General features: G+C 36.0%; 2 protein-coding genes across 3 annotated transcripts; both read right to left on the bottom strand.

The window, feature by feature from the left end:
• Nucleotides 1–7: 7 nt before the first annotated feature.
• On the bottom strand, nt 8–7,821 carry LOC138314910 (sodium-dependent glucose transporter 1A-like). Its single transcript, XM_069255538.1, has 5 exons — nt 7,631–7,821; nt 7,086–7,125; nt 5,677–5,863; nt 4,995–5,280; nt 8–4,385 (listed from the first exon to the last, which is right to left on the bottom strand). The coding sequence occupies exons 3-5, from the start codon at nt 5,845–5,847 to the stop codon at nt 3,382–3,384; spliced, it is 1,461 nt and encodes a 486-aa protein (XP_069111639.1). The 5' UTR covers nt 5,848–5,863; nt 7,086–7,125; nt 7,631–7,821; the 3' UTR covers nt 8–3,381.
• Nucleotides 7,822–11,695: 3,874 nt separating this feature from the next.
• Nucleotides 11,696–16,988, bottom strand: LOC138316934 (sodium-dependent glucose transporter 1A-like). Of its 2 annotated transcripts, none has more exons than XM_069258574.1 (4): nt 16,970–16,988; nt 15,226–15,412; nt 14,379–14,664; nt 11,696–13,169 (listed from the first exon to the last, which is right to left on the bottom strand). In XM_069258574.1, exons 2-4 carry the CDS (start codon nt 15,394–15,396, stop codon nt 12,166–12,168), a joined length of 1,461 nt encoding a protein of 486 aa, XP_069114675.1. In that variant the 5' UTR covers nt 15,397–15,412; nt 16,970–16,988; the 3' UTR covers nt 11,696–12,165. The 2 variants fall into 2 exon arrangements, with proteins under 2 accessions (XP_069114675.1, XP_069114676.1); XM_069258575.1 differs by having other exon boundaries at nt 13,027–13,169; nt 14,549–14,664.
• Nucleotides 16,989–17,959: the final 971 nt, after the last annotated feature.

The following is a 17,959-nucleotide window of genomic DNA, read 5'->3' as shown; positions in this document are numbered from 1 at the left end:
TTCTGACCCATCTCTTGAATATCTTCCGGTTCCGGTTCGCCGTAGTAGCAGTCGGGGTAGAATTTTATGTTCTCCTTTTTCCAGAGATTGTTAATCTAGATTTGAACTCGTTCAGAGTAATGGCTGAAATCACATCCTCAGTTAGGTCGTTCCACGTATTAATTGTACTTTGGGTGAAGGATAGAGTCCTAATATCCAGCCTGCTGAACTCCTTGGTGAGTTTTTTGGAGTGACCTCTAGTTCTTGTTTGACTATTGAATAGACTGTTTTTGTCACATTGGTCAATATCATTTATGATTCTGAAGATTTCGATCATATCCATCCTTGTTCTTCTATATTGGAGTGTTGGTAGTCCTAACTCGATAAGACTTTCAGTATAGGATTTGTCTTTGATTGACTTCACTAGTTTAGTTGCTCTTCGTTGGACATTTTCTATGGCCTGTGTATCTTTTTCAAAGATAACATACCATGCCGGTGAGGCATGTATAGGTGTAAAAAAGTAATTTTGTCCATATACTTGCATGTTCTTCTAATAAATCCCAGTTCTCTATTTGCTTTTTTAACAGCCATCTGAATGTGAGTCGAGAATTTCAGTTTGGTGTCTATCCAGGTTTCCAAGGTTTTTGCTTCCTTTACTTCTTCAGTTGGGACTCGCGTATTATCATTTCCCATTGTGTATTCCCTACTTGGATTCTCTCCCAGGTGTAGATATTTACATTTACCAAAATTGAACCCGAGTTGCCATGTATTAGATAAAATGACGTTCCCTGAGCTTAAAGATCAAAACATATTAACAACATATTAAAATACTTTTGGATGTCTATACATCGTTTTGGTGGTAAATACGACATCTCCGTTATGAGTATATATGTCTAGAACTCTGGAGGAAACGACGTCCCACAGATGTGAGTCACGAATGAACTGACGTTTAAGTTTAAGTGTTAAACGTATCTTCACGAATGACATAACTTCTTTACAATGGTGAGTTAACAATGAATATTATCTAATTACATACCTACATATTACACCAAATTAATTTATTAACAGTACAACTAAAGGGAAACAACCTCTTTGAAATCAGCAGCATAGTCATTATTAGTGATTTTATGAAATAGTATCGTACATGTACACTCTGTAAGGTATACTGAACGGAGCAGCAATAATATAGAATGCAAATCGGAATATTTCTTCTATGTAATACGTCTTAATGTAATCTGATATCATTATTGTTGTGTAAAAATATATCAGAATTCATAATCAAGGTGTTTGTTACACATTTAAATAATCCAATATCCTGGTCAGGAGTGACACTGGGGTAATGTAACACCCGTGATAAACGTTACATTGTTACTTGTGAAATGAAGTCTCTTAGATATTGTGATTGTTAAAACATTCTTGATTCGTCAGTATGAAAAGCACGGCACGTATAACTTGAACATATACCGCCAATATAATATCACAAGAATAATAGAATCATATATAAATCTGTTATATAGACAGGATTCATGAGATATCCCTGTCCACCTAACAAGCCCATATAAGATTCTTTTTCTCCCATAATTTAACGGGAAAATAAAAAAAACTTCAGTTATTAATAAGCATTTTGATTCAACGTCATGACATTAACCTTGCAACACGTCAAAAGTACAAAAAGACCTACCCAGGTAAAAGACAACTTACCCAGGTAAAAGACAGAGTTATTTTTCCCCTAACAATCACGGGATATCCCTGTGAAATACCTTACATGGGTCTGTCAAGTGGACAGGGATATCTCAGCCCGAGTGAAAGATTTTGGCATGTCAACCAGAGGCTTGCCGAGGTTTGACGGCCATAATATTTCACGAGGGATGAAATATTCCTGCCCACTTAACAGATCAATTTAAGATAATTCTTTTTTTCCAAACTTAGTAGAAAAAAATAATTTGAAGTTTCCGTTGCTTTCCAGATTTTTTTTCATCGTGCCGTTATCACAGGACCATCGTTATGCATCAAAATTGATGATGTTACATAACTGTCTAGCACGTGTGAGCTGTCTTAGACCCTCTGTGTAAGATAGAGTGAGTTATCATTTCCCTAGCAACCAAGGGATATCATTTTGAAGTATGGGGGAACAATCTGTCTTGGTTGTCTTGGGCACGAAATTCATTGTAATCCCTTGATTAAAAAGAAAAAAAATTAAGATAAACTTCCAAAAGGAATTGTTTGATAAACATAGTGCATGGCATATTGAGAACCGACGTTTTTGAAAGAGAGAATCTGATCTAGTAATTATTGCATATAATAAATTATGGAGTATATATATGGAGGACAACAACCGACTCGCGTTTAATATTTGCTTATCAAACATCTCGGTTTTTAAACTTACTATCTAGAGATGGAGAGTCAGTCAACAACCGTGGGTCGTTGTGAAAAGGCTTTGCAGATTTTAAGGGGTGAAACGTTGCAGTATACAGTTTATTGTGGATGTAAAAACATAATGAATTCGTTGTATAAAAGGTACCTTTTACTTTCGGTTACAATTTATAAATTACGAATAAATGTGTTAATCAGTTTCTGAAAGATCACATACGGAAACTAATTGAATATTTTAATTACAAATATCTGACCGGTGTGATGTGTCATTAAGTGCGATTATGCAGCAGCATATCTCAAACCATTAGTTGGCGAAGAAGTCACTCACCATATTCTTGAGGATCATAATGATAGGTTTCGTTTAGTCCGCTAAACCTGCCTATATTATTAGGCTTTTTTTATTTATTCATTTTTTTGCGAGCTGACTATATATAAGGCAAAAAAAAGCCTAATAATATAGGCAGGTTTAGCGGACTAGGTTTCGTTGTGCTCGTCCGTCTGTTCCTCAGCGAATTATTCTCTACGATATACTTGTATATATTATTATAGTATACATTATATACTTGCATGATCGTAAGAGGCGACTAAATTTTGACACCGTCTCACTTTTGGCCTTCCGTTGAGGGTTCGCCCTTGTGAGGAAGACTTGAGTTATGTCCTCTGGACGAATCACACAATATTTTATAAAAGTAGACGTTGATGTTTCTGCTTAGCGCTCAGCATAAAGGAAGTTGGGAAGTTCATTAGGATAGCACTATAAAAAGTGCGAGAGTACCTCTATTACAAGAAGACGCAACGCGAATATACCGCGGTTTCCCAAAGCGTACAACGCACTTCACACACGCACATCGCATACATGGGAGGCCGTCCTTAGATGACACTGGCATTTAATAGGACGTTAATTAAAACAAGCAAACAAAGAACATTCCGATATAATATCAATAAAACCAATCATAATCGGGTGCTGTAGGGTGTTTTCCATATCAAGATATATTTTAATATTTCAAATGACAACATAGCCTTTTAATATTATGTAGTATCATCTGATGTTGTATAGAAAAACATCCATACCGCGTTTCCAGTTATTACAACTGATTTGATGCAAAACAAGTAACAAAACCATAGGAGAGAAATTTCTTCCATCATGTATCCAATGAAAATAGGTGCCACCAAAGCACCTGTAAAAGCGGTGGCATTCAAAAACCCTGAAATTTCACTTTGTACCGGGATAAGGTTTTCATTAATCCAACTTAGCATAATTGGCCATAGAAGACCGAAGGGAATCCCTATGGAACAAATTGATATCCAGACACCGATATCAAAATGAACAACAGCACTTAAAGTTAAGCAGATAAACCCAGCAGTGGAAATCACTGTTGATGATAAAATGATGATGTGTGGTCTCATGTATTTTACGAGAAATACACCGGAGGCTGTTCCAAGAAGTCTTGTGAAAAATGCAACTGATGTTATTGAAGCTCCCAGTGACTTGGTCCAGTTCATATATTGGATGCAAAATGTGGCTAGGTATCCAACGAAAGTGAAATCAATGGCATTTTGTAGTATGCTAAATACACCGATATTGATTAATTGAAGCCTTTTAAGAAATAATGAGCGTGTCCCTATGAAATCTAATTTACTATTTGCTGCGGTTTGTTTCCCCCCTGGGCTTTGTTGGCAATATAATATAAAGAAGAACAGAGCTATAATCAAGCTTAATACAGCAGATATGGTAAATGCCAAATACAACCTAGAATCTTCCTGACTAACAGATGTTGAGTTAAGAAGAGATATATTCATATTATTTGGATGAGACAGGTTTGTACTGATGGGCCATGTAGATAAAGGATGTGTTGTATTCTTTGTAGTCTTATTTGTGATTGTTATGTAGTTAACAGGCTGCTTGAGAAGAAATGGTGCCGTGACCAATGGCGCCAGAACACTTGATATTGCATATGCACCACTGTTTGCCATGATATAGGAACGTCCTCTTGTTGTCGGCCCCCAGATAGTTACACTTTCAGAGCCTATTCCTGAAAAATATAATTCATAATAACACTGTGTAACCAAAGTATTCCTGAATGCTTTTGTTCGTGGTTTGGACATTTCGGTCGTGAGTGGATATTCGTTGTTTGCTGTTGTCACACCACTTTCAATAGCTACTAAAACAAGTTTCCTATGATCGTGGTTTATTAACCGAAAAATAATCATGCTGAATATCTACAACACGGATATTCCAATTTCATACAGTATTATCACAATTTTGTCGATATGCTTTCTACCAATAGGATCAGTAACTAATATTTTGTATTATATAACAGAGAATGCGATGATCATAATGAAACAATTTCACGTTTTTGACAACTGATTCAACAACTTTATATATCAAAATATTTGTTAATCAATCTAAGTTGAAGACAGGAGTCAGGAAACTTCGAGAAAACTCAAACACCTACATATGGGACGTGTCGTTTCTAGATATCAACCTTGATGCCCAAGCATAGAATATGTGATATGAAAAGTTCTTACACTCTCACACCATGCATGATGGACACAGGCTTACTTTAGATTGTAACAATGACCAATGTCTCTATGGATTCATGAGTTTTGATATATGTGAATCGTACAGTATTATAGCTTACCTACAACAAAGACACCACCACAAACTCCAAGAAATGCAAATGCTGCCACCATCAGTCCGTAAAGGGAGCACCAGGGAATTGCTGCTATTGTAAAACTGTACAATACCAAGGCAGCGGTAAATAAAATATATTTGTTCATCTCTGAGTAAATGAACCCCCCTAGGACTGAACCAACCAACTGACCAGCGTAGAGTGACGTCATAAATGTAGATCCTTTGGTAAGGTCTGTTCCGGAAATCATCATGATATCTGGAAAGGCTGGTCCGATCTGTCCTTTTGTCCAACCCTTAAAAATAATATTTTCAACTTATAGTGTTCATTGATACCTTATTTCCAGATTTTGTACGCATTCATAACTTTCTTAGGAGGCGGTGATTCAAATGTATATCCTGATACGACTTATCTTTCACTTCTTGTTGGCTTTGCTGAAAGAAAACCTTGATTATCGTACAGTTACAGTGTATTAAGGTCATACATGAATGTATCTATTGATATATACGATTGAAATATATACAGTTGAATAAGAAAATATGGACGATATCTTAAATTCTAGTATATTCCAAGTTTTACATTTGACGCTGACGGTTTTTTTTCTTTTGGTTCCTGCCAGAATACATTGCATATTTAGAAAATCTCTTGATGTAAATATCTATCTTACAAACCTGTCTCATAAAACACTTACCAGAATCATGTACGCTCCAGAAACAGCTATACTTCTAGCAATTAGTGACCGAACTGCTGTACTGTTCCGGATTTCGTAACAGAGGGACCGTTTGGATTTGGTGTCGTCATCCTGCATGGGAGCTGAATCATTGTCGGCTGATCGTACGCCATATTTACCTTCCTTGTCCATTGGTAGTTAGCGTGGTCTGTAGACATTTTTACCAAAATATAATTCATATATAGACAACGTGATTGTAATTTGATTTTGCTTTTATAGCAGCCATTTCACATGTATATAGATATGACATATCCTATCTTGTATGATCTTTCTTAGCTATTGATTTCAGTAAGTTCTATCTCCCCTAACGATTCAAATAATTGGCGATCTATTGCCAATAACCTCCGCCACGTACGATTCAAATTAGTGCCGGGACCGAATATTTCGCCTGATTACTATGATTCTCTTTAAATCAAGTACACTCGCCTAGTTTTTTGGAACAAGATGAAAATATAACCTCCTTTTCGACGAGGTTTGGCGAGGAAGAAATGAGCTAACCAAACCAAAACCAAATGTTATTGTGAGGATAAACTTCAGAACAAAGAATATTGCTTCTGTATTTAAGTGATGGATAAGTCATATCTTAACAATAGGTTCATTATTTGACTCTGACTCGTAGCATATGATCCATCATTTTAATCAATTCTCTCATGACAATTATATACTAATTATCTGAGATGTACAACGATACCATGTTTACTCTAAAATGTATAAAAACGTCATATATATAATAGCACTATAAAATTGGTTTCATTTTACAATCTTTTAATAATATCATTATAAATCTGCTGTTTTAGTTAGGTATTCCACTGCATTATTTGCGCCATTGTAATAAGGTATTAAAACGTAGGGAGTTCCATTGTTGACATCAACTTGTTTTTCAGTTCGACAACATTATATACTGCTTATATGTTAGACGATGTATTAAATGCATATTGGAGGTTCCATTTAAATCGTTACACTAAAATATAAAGAGGATAACAGATAAATAAATAAACTCAAAGACCGAATGTATCGCAGCCTCCTAATACTTAGACATTCACACACCGCAACACATTGAATACATAGGAGGGACATTAGCAGGGAATACGGCATTAACTCCAATAAACCAAACCAAATAATAAGTTATTCCCCATCCATGACTAACATATGGCAATATACTATGTTTAAACTAAGCTTCCTGGTTGTATTTATTGCTTATATCTGAGGTCCTCTCCGCTTTTTGCGTTCATCCAAATCTTTTGCGACCCACATTAAAGTAATCAGTTGTAACTGTATTTGTTCTCAGCACTACCATGAAAAGGTAAAATAATCAAACGTCTTATTGAATATTTATGTTTTGCAGACATTTGTATTTTACATTAACTTACCTCTGTTTGAGCCGTTTCAGGATGATGCAGACGTTCCCTGCTAATGTAAACACTGTCAGATCAATATGTCGTAACGCTCATAGATTATGCCATACAGTGATTAGGTTTGAAATCATTAAAACTCAGGTGCTCAAAATACACGATGGTTAGTATTATTTTTGTTTTCAAATTATGTAATAGAAAACTATTTCTGTTCATCTATCACCAAATGTCAGTCTACATGTAATTGAAATATCTACAGACAAACTTGATTGTTAAGATATACTTAAAAAATCGACCCACAACACCCAAAAGTGCGAATGTGTTGAAAAGTCTCCCCTTTTCAAGCCTTATGTACGCCTTACTGTGGGGAAACCTTATTCGTCATCATATGTGTACCAATAGATCAACGTGTCCCTACATAAATTGAACGTTTATTGGCACATGCTCAATCCATTTAATGTTGTTATTCACATTATCGGAGTGACATGCAGTAACCCATAGTATATAGTTATTTTGATGCAAATGAATCGTTATGTACAAAGTTTCAAGATAAACTTACTTACTTAATTGGAAATGCGTACGTTTGGTAATCATAGAAAAATGTTGCAAATAGTTAATCTTGGCTATTCCGTCCTCCTTTCTTGAATTTTGTCGGCTGGGCCGTTCACTTCTTATTCCAGATTTAGAATCATCTCATTACTGAATTTGACATAGAGTCACGTAGCTGTATCCTTAAAGGGACAAATTATTATATATGTATTAATATCTATATTCGGTTTATTTGGATTTGTTTTGTTACAAAAGACGTATAGTAAGCTCTGGAAACTGGACGTATCAGATATCACAGTTAAGCTCTGGAAACTTTGTATGTATTTTCCCGTATTTCGCCTGTGAATTAATCGCTCATGTGAATAGAAATATGATGGTCATCATAATTCTTAATATTTTATGCAAAATGATGATTCCGTATCTGGAGTAATATAAGGTGTTTTTTTTCATAAGAACTATTTCGTTGTCTCATGCTGTATCGATTGAATTTTATTTGAAACAAATAGTTTTTTTTATTAAGCTCATTGTAATTCATCAAACTCTCAATGATTTATTTATTATACATGTATTTGAATTTAATTTTAGATATAAGTTAGAAATTTGGTACGTATGTTAAAAGATATTTCGAGGATTTCTTCATCATGCTTACTTAATTACATTCGGTCGAACAAATTATAGATAGGAAGACCTAAACTTTTTTGTCAATTACACTGATAAGCGTGTCCTTTGTTAAGTGAACATTCTTAGATAAGCATATGAATGACATACTAAGTTTTTCTCTATCCACATTCATTTATGTCTCTTCAACTAGCAGTAACCGAGCCGATGATTATCGAAATAATGATATTAATGTAAATAGACATACGGGCGGAAAGTGTGAATCTAGGTGAGTTAGACAAATAAAGTAAATTTAATCAGTTGTGTCTTTGTCAGTTAAGAACTGTTTTTGAAAACAAAGTAAGTAGTTAATCCGTTTCTGAAAGATTACTTACGGAAACTAACTGATTATTTCAATAACAAATGTCTTACCACTTTGCTGTGTCATGAAGTGCGATTATGCAGTGGCATATATCAGACCATTGGTTGGTGAAATAGTCACTCACCGGTTGTCGGGGATCATAAAGATAGGTTTCGTTGTACTCGCCGTGTGTCGTCCTTGAGAAAAAATTATCTTCTCCGATATATAACTAAAACTGTCTGTGTTTGTAATTTTCTGCTATTTTTGAAAAGTTGATGTGTTACCAGTAGTATTGTTGTTACAAATGGGTCATGTGAAAGAAAATACATATTTAAGGTCTTACTTTATATTTCTTTCATTGGATACAATTGTGCTAACCCTAACTTTATCTAAACACTGTGATAATATGTGGCGTCTCTAAAGCATACCATTCAGGCCTTTACATGATCATTTTACATTGTATGCTTATATCATCTATGTTACATTTGTGTTCTAGATTAGCTATGTATTCGCAAAAAATGTGCCACATCTAAAACAACGGCTCCGTTTAAGTCACAATTATGTCATATACGTTGTCTTTATTGACTGATATCGTCAGGCAATGTTACCACACTTCATGCTCGCACATGCCCGTATTTCCATTCAATGTCGGAGCAAACATCGCAGCATACACAATACAAAATAAATACGCAAATTTCGGGATACAAGGAACTCTTCTGGGTAGGAGGTAGAAATCGTTGATTTGGTCATGTGACCGCGAAAAATTTAGGGCACATTCTTCCGTCACTTATAGACAGAGAATACCAACGTCTGAGTAAAGGTCATTGTCGGTAATACTTGTTCGATAATGGAACTTAGATAAACTGTTATGTTTTGTGTTTCTTATTTGTTACTGATTTTTGGAAAAAAGTACCCAGGTAAGATAAGAAATATTTGTGAGTGTGACGTCCGATACCGTTGATTTCCAACTGCTAATTTACATGTCATTGCCTTGTGAAGTGTCTAAATTCAATTTCCGTGCATATTTAATTTATATTTGATATAATATGTTATGAAAATTGATTTTTAAGTGTTTTGTCATAATTTGTTATTTTCCTCCCTTTTTATTTTCCATAAATATGCCGCCATTTTGTTTTAAATGTGCCCTAAATAAAGTCACGCGGTGATGAAAGTCACATGACTAAACTGACTGAATGTTGTATTCCGGAAACGACGTATTGCGGTATGATTGACAGCTGGGTATCAGTCAAATCTGGTATAATCAAGCCACTTAGTGCAAAGATATATAAATACACAGCTGGCCTTTTTGTGTTCCTATATTCCAATTATTCCTGATTATTATAATCTACAAATAATATGTATAATATCACAATGATTACTCAGTGCCTCCGAGTGATCAAATATACAGAAAGATACAATCCTACAGATCAGAATAATAACTTTATGATTAACAACAAAAAACTCACAGAGTAATCATTAGAATTCACAATTATTTATGCACCATCATTCAATCTATGCGAGCGATAACAACTTACTCAAGAGTATTAACACTGAGGGAGGAAGCCGTTATTCAGACACGTCTATCTCCGTACTCTATCCTTTAGGAAAGCCTTGTTCAGGCACATCTGTATTTTACATTGTATTAGTTTTTTTTATCTCGCCAGCTCGTACAACAGTGCCAAAAAACTATAGCTGAAGTCGCGGTTTTATATACTGCCAGGCAACGAGACTAGCGCCCTCTATTTACACCAATCCTAGTCTTTAAAACGTATGATAATATAAGACTATTTCATACGTGGATATGAAGGATAGAGATATTGTACCCGAGCGTCACAAAATGTTGTAAAACCCGAGTATTTTTCTCTCATACTTCGACGTTTAATTGCAATTTTACTACTACGACTTTCCGCCATTTTGAAATGAATTCGAGCAAAAATCAACGAATGCAAATCATTTCTCCATGCATTTAATTGTTTGATATTTTCAACGCAAATAGCATTGTTTGAAACTTTTAAAGTAAATATAGCATAGTTTCTGAAAAAATGTTAAAATTGTATCGAGAAAGTAGTAATTTTGTTGACGCTTTGACGTCATGAGGCTTTATTGCATGGGTAGCCATGCAATACAGTTTCAGGCGACATGAGTGTATTGCCCTAGATCAGCCAGTATTACACGTGGTGGTATTAGAGAAAACATGATAATACAACCGTAATTTATCACACTTCTTCTATTGCATTATCACAAGTGGTGTCTCTGCGTCCTTCTCTCTTAGGTCTCCCTTGACACCGACTTACTTTGGCCTTCAATGGACCGTTGGCCTATGTGAGGAAGGCCTTGGGTCCTGTCCCCTGGCCTATACACACCGTGGTTTAAATCAGTAGTTTCTGCTCCTGTTTAGGGCTCAGTATAATGGGAGTGGGACGACAGGTTTGCTTGTATAATGTGACCAGATGGGTGTGCTTGTTTGGTGTCTTCGGTAGCATGCTTCAGTGAGATAGCACTATACAATCGCAAGGGTTTACTATATAAGAATATACATAACGCATATACCACAGTTTCCTAAAACACGCACCATGCAATTCATACACGCTAGTAACGCTACACACCGCATACATGGAAGGTCATCCGTACGTGACCCAGGCTGTTAGTAAGACGTAAATACAATAAACCAAACCAAATAGTAGGGTGTTAATTAAAACAAACAAATAAACAAACAAAGAAATCTGATATTATACAAATATAGCATTTTGATATCGACCACAGAAAAAAATATCGAGTACGTCCTCGGTCAATATTTGCATCGCATTGTATATTCTGCTTCGTGATGACATATACAATCAGTACCAATTGGTGCACTTCACTTTACACCCGGTGCATGCGTGTTTGTAAATTGCATACATGTACATGTACTCCATTATACCTGTAGCTCCATGTCTTAAGGACACAGTCAATTAAATGTATAGGTTTCTCTCCGTTGAAATAATCTACTTTGACGTCAAACATATATTGATAGATTCAGATTGACATTAAGATACATTCTCTTATGCTAGTACTCCGTTCCGTAATGTAAAAATCGTATACATACCGTAGGATTAAGCTACCCATGGTGGAATTTAAAAATAAACATCAAACGTATTCACTATTCAATGGCTCCAGATGCTTAATGAAAGTTATTCGATTATTTCCTACTCTCCTACCGTGGGTATGTTGGAAATTTAAAAGTTTAAACTGTAGTTCAGCTGGAAGTCATCATCATCTTTGATAGAAGCCGACACAATCAACGTCGTCTGTCACATTTTGTGGTTACGCTTCAAACTCAGGTCATTAAAGCGTTTGTTTCAAAGCGTCAGGAACACGAAGCGATTTATAACGTAGACGATTACGTTATCTAAAAATAACCGTGCAATATACTTTTTCTATAAACCACTTCCGGAAAAATCGTGCAATATAGTATTTTTTCGGTGATCACGTGACGTGTTTTCGACCAATGAGAAACGACAAAAAATCCAGAAAAATAATAAAATATATTATCTCAGATTTCTCTTTCAAGATGAATTTTATTATTTCAAATAACAATATACCCTGTTCATACTATATGGTATTATTGGAAGTTGTATAGAAAAACATCAATACCGCGTTTCCAGTTATTATAGCCGACTTCAAGCAAAACAAGTAACAAAACCACATGAGGGAAACATCTTCCATTATGTATCCAATAAGAATTGGTGTCAGCAAAGCACCTGTAAATGCAGTCGCATTCAAAAAACTTGAAATTTCACTTTGTACCGGGATAAGGTTTTCATTAATCCAACTTAGCATAGTTGGCCACATCAGACCAAAGGGAATCCCTGATGTGCAAATTGATATCCATACACCGATATCAAAATGAACAACAGCACTTAAAGTTAAGCCGATAAACCCAGCAGTTGACAACATTGTTGATGATAGAATAATTATATGTGGTCTCATGTATTTTACGAGAAATAAACCGGAGGCTGTTCCAAGAAGTCTTGTGAAAAATGCAGCTGAAGTAAGCGAAGCTCCCATTGACTTGGTCCAGTTCAGATATTGGATGCAAAATGTAGCAAGGTGTCCAACGAAAGTGAAATCAATGGCATTGTGTAGTAAGCTAAATATACCGATATTGATTAATTGAAGCCTTTTAAGAAATAATGAGCGTGTTCCTATGAAAACTAATTTACTATTTGATGTTTTTCGTTTCCCTCCTGGGCCTTGTTGGCAATACAATATGAAGAAGAACAGAGCTATAATCAAGCTTAATGCAGCAGATATGGTAAATGCCAAATACAACCTAGAATCTTCCTGACTAACATATGTTGAGTTAAGTAGAGATATATTCATATTATTTGGATGAGATTGGTTCATGCCGATGGTCCATGTTGATAACGGATGTGTTGTGTTCATTGTAGTCTTATTTGTGATTGTAATGTCGTTAACAGGCTGTTTGAGAAGAAATGGTGCCGTGACCAATGGCGCCAGCATACCCGATAGCGCATATCCACCACCGTTTGCCATGACATAGGAACGCCCTCTTGTTGTCGGCCCCCAGATAGTTACACTTTCAGAGCCTATTCCTGAAACATTTAAATTGGGAGCAAACACTGTATAACCTAAAGTACTTGTGAGTGGTTTAGTTCATGCCTTTTTTTAGTAGAAATATTCGTTGTTGGCTGGTGTAACATTGCATTCATCATAGTTGAATCAGGGATGTACTAAATATTTAAAATACAACAATTCAATCACTGAAGAAAAGTTTTGAAAATTTGATAGACTAGGGGGCCAAAAAGGGTCCAAACCATACAAAATCCTTTTGATGTTTTTATATTCGTGGTTCGTTAACAGCCATGGAAATAATGAACATTTCTAGACAACGGACACTTCATGTTATTAAGTATTATCACACTGTTATCGATATGTTCCTTTCCAATCCTAGAATCCCCTGACCAATGCTCGAACAAAAATCACGGCCTTTTTTAACGGGGCGAGAAGTTAACCAAAATTGCGAAAATCACATTTGTTTCGTTATTCATGCCAGAAACATATTGCAAGTGCTATTTTTCTTTAAGAAGAAGTTATGCTATCATTTAAAGATGCTCCACTTCTGACAAATGGTATTTTTCTTCAGTTACAAAAGATATTTACTTTTAAAAACTATGAAAAATAAATAATTGCATCCCGAAAAAATTCCATGGCATTATATCCTATATGGAATGAAGAACTGACTGCGCATGCACCAAAGACAAAATAAATCATTTTATATTATTTTCTGTGTTAATTTGACATATATATACACGAGTAAACCCTGATTATTGTTCAAATGATGAATACCGTTAATGCTCTGTCGGCGTTGAAGCATTTTTAACATAACTTTTCATGCAATGATGTTTATTTTGGCGATCGGCAATTTTGTGATTTGCAGTCAGACGTCGTCTGCTCATGTTCAAATTACGGAACTGGTAAGCGAACTTTTCTTATTGGCAGAAGACAAAAGTGCACTGTTCTGTTCTAGCACTGGTCTGGTGAGTCTATCCGAAAACATTGTTTTGTATGATATAACAGATGATGCGATAGTTAGAGTGGAACAATATCTTATGTGTGTCAACTTCTTTTTTGTTTAATTGCTATGAACATCGTTGAACATTAAAATGTGTGTCGATGTTAAGTTGGAGACAGGTGTCATGGGACCTCTAGAATCGTCAAATACCTACATTATAGTGTAGAAGTCGTCTAACGCACACCATGGATAATGCTTTAGATTGTAAAAAGGCTTCAGTATAGCTTACCTACAGTAAAGACACCACCACAAACACCAAGATATCCAAATGCTGTCACCATCAGTCCGTAAAGGGAGCACCAAGGAATTGCTGCTATTGTGAAACTGTACAATACTAAGGCAGCGGTAAATAAAATATATTTGTTCATCTCTGAGTATATGAAACCTCCTAGGACTGACCCAGCCAACTGACCAGCGAAGAGTGACGTCATAAAGGTAGAGCCTTTAGTAAGATTTGTTCCGGAAATCATCATGATATCTGGAAAGGCTGGTCCGATCTGTCCTTTTGTCCAACCCTTGGAAAATAAGATTTTCAAATAAGGTTTTCTTCAGTGTGATTCAAGTGTACGTCCAGTTACTTATTTGCAAAATATTACTAATCTATAACGTAAATCGGGGACCGATGTAATGCAAAAATTGGGTAGTGCTTCTTAAAAGCATTATTCATTTAAGACCTCTCCGTTGTCCTTGTACTTCCTGTTCAGCATCAAGGGAATGGGACGACTGGTTCGTCCGTTGTCAGTATAATGTGACCAAATGGGGTGTGTTGCTCGCTGTCTTCGGCGGCATGCTTCAATGATATAACACTATAAAAAGGGCAAGAGTTCCACGATACAAACAGACATGACATTAATATACCGCAGTCTTCCAAAACATGCACCACTCACTTTATTCACACTACACAACGCATACATGGGAGGCCATCCTTACATGACACTGGCTGTTAATGGGATGTAAATATAATAAACCAAACCAAACCAGTTCATGAACAGTTCCAAACTCAAAATGCAACAAAAAAACACCTCCACTCTTGTGTACAAAACGCCTTGTAATTATTTGACTTACCTTAAACTCACCAGAACCATGTACGCTCCAGAAACAGCTATACTTCTTGCAATCAGTGACCGAATTGCTGTACTGTGCCGGATTCCGTGACAGAGATTCTGTTTGGATTTTGTGTCGTCTGCCTGCATGGGAGCTGAATCATTGTCGGCTGATCGTACGCCATATTTACCTTCCCTGTCCATTGGTAGTTAGCGTGGTCTGTAGACATATTTACTAAAACATAATTCATACTCAGACTATTGCTATTGATATTATTATTTAGACCCAGCAAATAGGGCGTCTGAGTTGTACCTGCTGCCCCTATTGAATGATAGTAAAAGCCCGACTAATTTTACGATCTTATCTTTTATTTCTTCTTCCTAACGTTTCCCTTGGCATCACCCCAATCAAGGCCTTCGGTTAAGCGCTCGCCCCTGTGAGGTAGGCTCTTGGTTCTGTTCTCCGGCCATGACACACGATAGTCTATAAAATTTTAAGTGCTAGTTGCTGCTCCTCCTAGGCACTCGACATTAGAGGAGTTGGACGACTGGTTCGCTTGTTGTCAGTATAATCTGACCAGTATGGGGTATGTTACTTGATGTCTTCGGCGGTATGCTTACGCGATAGAGTAATATAAATAGGACAAGGTTCCACTACACAAGACACAGCACGAACATGCTGCAGTCTTTCAAAACACGCACCTCGCACTTTACACACGCAACACAACGCATACATGAGAGGCCGTCCTTAAGTGAACCTGGCTGTTGATAGGACCTTCATCCTAATAAACCAAACTAAATGAGATCTATGCCCAATCCATTGGCAGCATGTTGCAATAAAGTATGTCTGAACTGAACTACTCGGGTCATTTTATATGTGGTCTTCTACGCCCTTTCTGTTTCAATCTTTATTAAGCGGTCTTTATAACGGGCAATCGGACGTATACGTATTTCTTTGCAGCGTATACGTATTTCTCTGCAGCACTACATTAAAAACGGGAAAATGAGCTTATTGAATTGCACATTTCTGTTTTGCATTTAACATACCTCTGTTTGAGCCTGTTCAGGATGATGCAAGCGTTCTCTGTCAATGTCTACAGACAGGAAGGTTATATAATGAAACGCTTATATAGATGTAATATGTCATACATAATATGTAATTGAAGAATATTTCTGTTCCTCTATCATGAAATCTCAATTTATATGTACTCTATATATATATATATATATATATCTACAAATAAAAAAGTTTGTTAGAGTTATATGTGCCGTATTTTTCATACTCATGAATCTAGAAGAGTTTTTGGTATGATATTCACCTCTAAAAGTAACCACCATTTTAATAATTACAACACAGTCAATGTATATGATTTAATTCTACAAGTACAAGAGCTTAAAATGATGTTTGGCAGTAATGCCATCAATCATTATATTTACATCTACAGTGCAGTGAAATGAGCACATACGGTTAGGCAGTGAAGCTATACTGTGGTCTTCACATTTATAAAATGTTCATAGTGATAGTAAAATGATTTCCGCGGATATGTTTTCATCTAAACATACATAAGGCATAAAAACAAGAGTTTTACAGTGCTGTTACTAGCGTTTATAAGATAGTCGAATGATTTTACAGCTTAATTCATTACATATGATGAGTTTCCATAGCTTAAAAAAGAAAAAAAACCATAACAGGTCAAAAGGTTCGCCAAGGTACGGCACATATACAAGCAATCAACGCACAATAACAAAAACTGCTATCGTTTTAAAACGGTCTTACCTTTCACGTCCTATTCGTCATTCAGTTGAGAAACCTTAATTGTCACCATATATATATCGACAGATTAACGTGCCCCTACATAAATTGAACCTTTATTGGCACATGCCTGATCCATTTAAAGTTAAAGGTTTAAACTAGTGTTTTTGTATGCCTATTTAGCCATTTTTCTAACAAAGTTAAAAAGGACTCGATGTGTATGCATACCAGTGCTCATACTACATGCTATAGACACTAGTAAACATAATGGTACGGTTATTTGGTGACAGATATGTTAGGCACTTTGTATCAGCTAAGTTATGTTCAAGTACGCCTAAAATGTAGATATATAGGCATACAAGAAATCACTAGTTTACGCTGGGTCTTAAACCTTAATGTAGTTATTCACATTATCAGAGTGACATGCGGAAAACCGCAGTTGATGGGTATTTTGATGGGAATAAATTGTTATATATAGCGTTTCTCATTTCAAGATGAATGTTTCGACTAAAGTAGAAGTGTTTACTTTTGGAAAACAGAGAAAAAAATATTGCAAATCTCTAATAGTAGCTATTCCAGCCTCCTTTCCTGGCTTTTGTCAGGTGACAAAATATGTCACTTCTTATTCCGTTTTAGAAACAAATTATTACTGAATTTGAGATATGCGCTTGGGTTTGCCTCTGTCCAGTTGGCATTCATATTGGCTGTGACTGCCACCTGAAATACGTTCGTTGCTTATATCTATATTTGGTTACAATTTTATGTTGACATACCAAGGAATATTGCATCTTTATGAATTCGTTATCGCCAAGGATTGGTTTGGTTTGGTTTGGTTTGTTTATTTTTACGTCCTATTAACAGCCAGGGTCATGTAAGGACGTGCCAGGTTTGTTGGTGGAGGAAAGACGGAGTACCCGGAGAAAAACCACCGACCAGCGGTCAGTACCTGGCAACTGCCCCACATGGGATTCGAACCCGCATCCCAGAGGTGGAGGGCTTGTGGTAATATGTCGG

Source organism: Argopecten irradians, chromosome 2 (assembly GCF_041381155.1).
Source record: "Argopecten irradians isolate NY chromosome 2, Ai_NY, whole genome shotgun sequence".
Taxonomy (NCBI): domain Eukaryota; kingdom Metazoa; phylum Mollusca; class Bivalvia; order Pectinida; family Pectinidae; genus Argopecten; species Argopecten irradians.
Note: the sequence above shows the minus strand (reverse complement) of the source record. Positions and strands in the feature narration are given on the sequence as shown.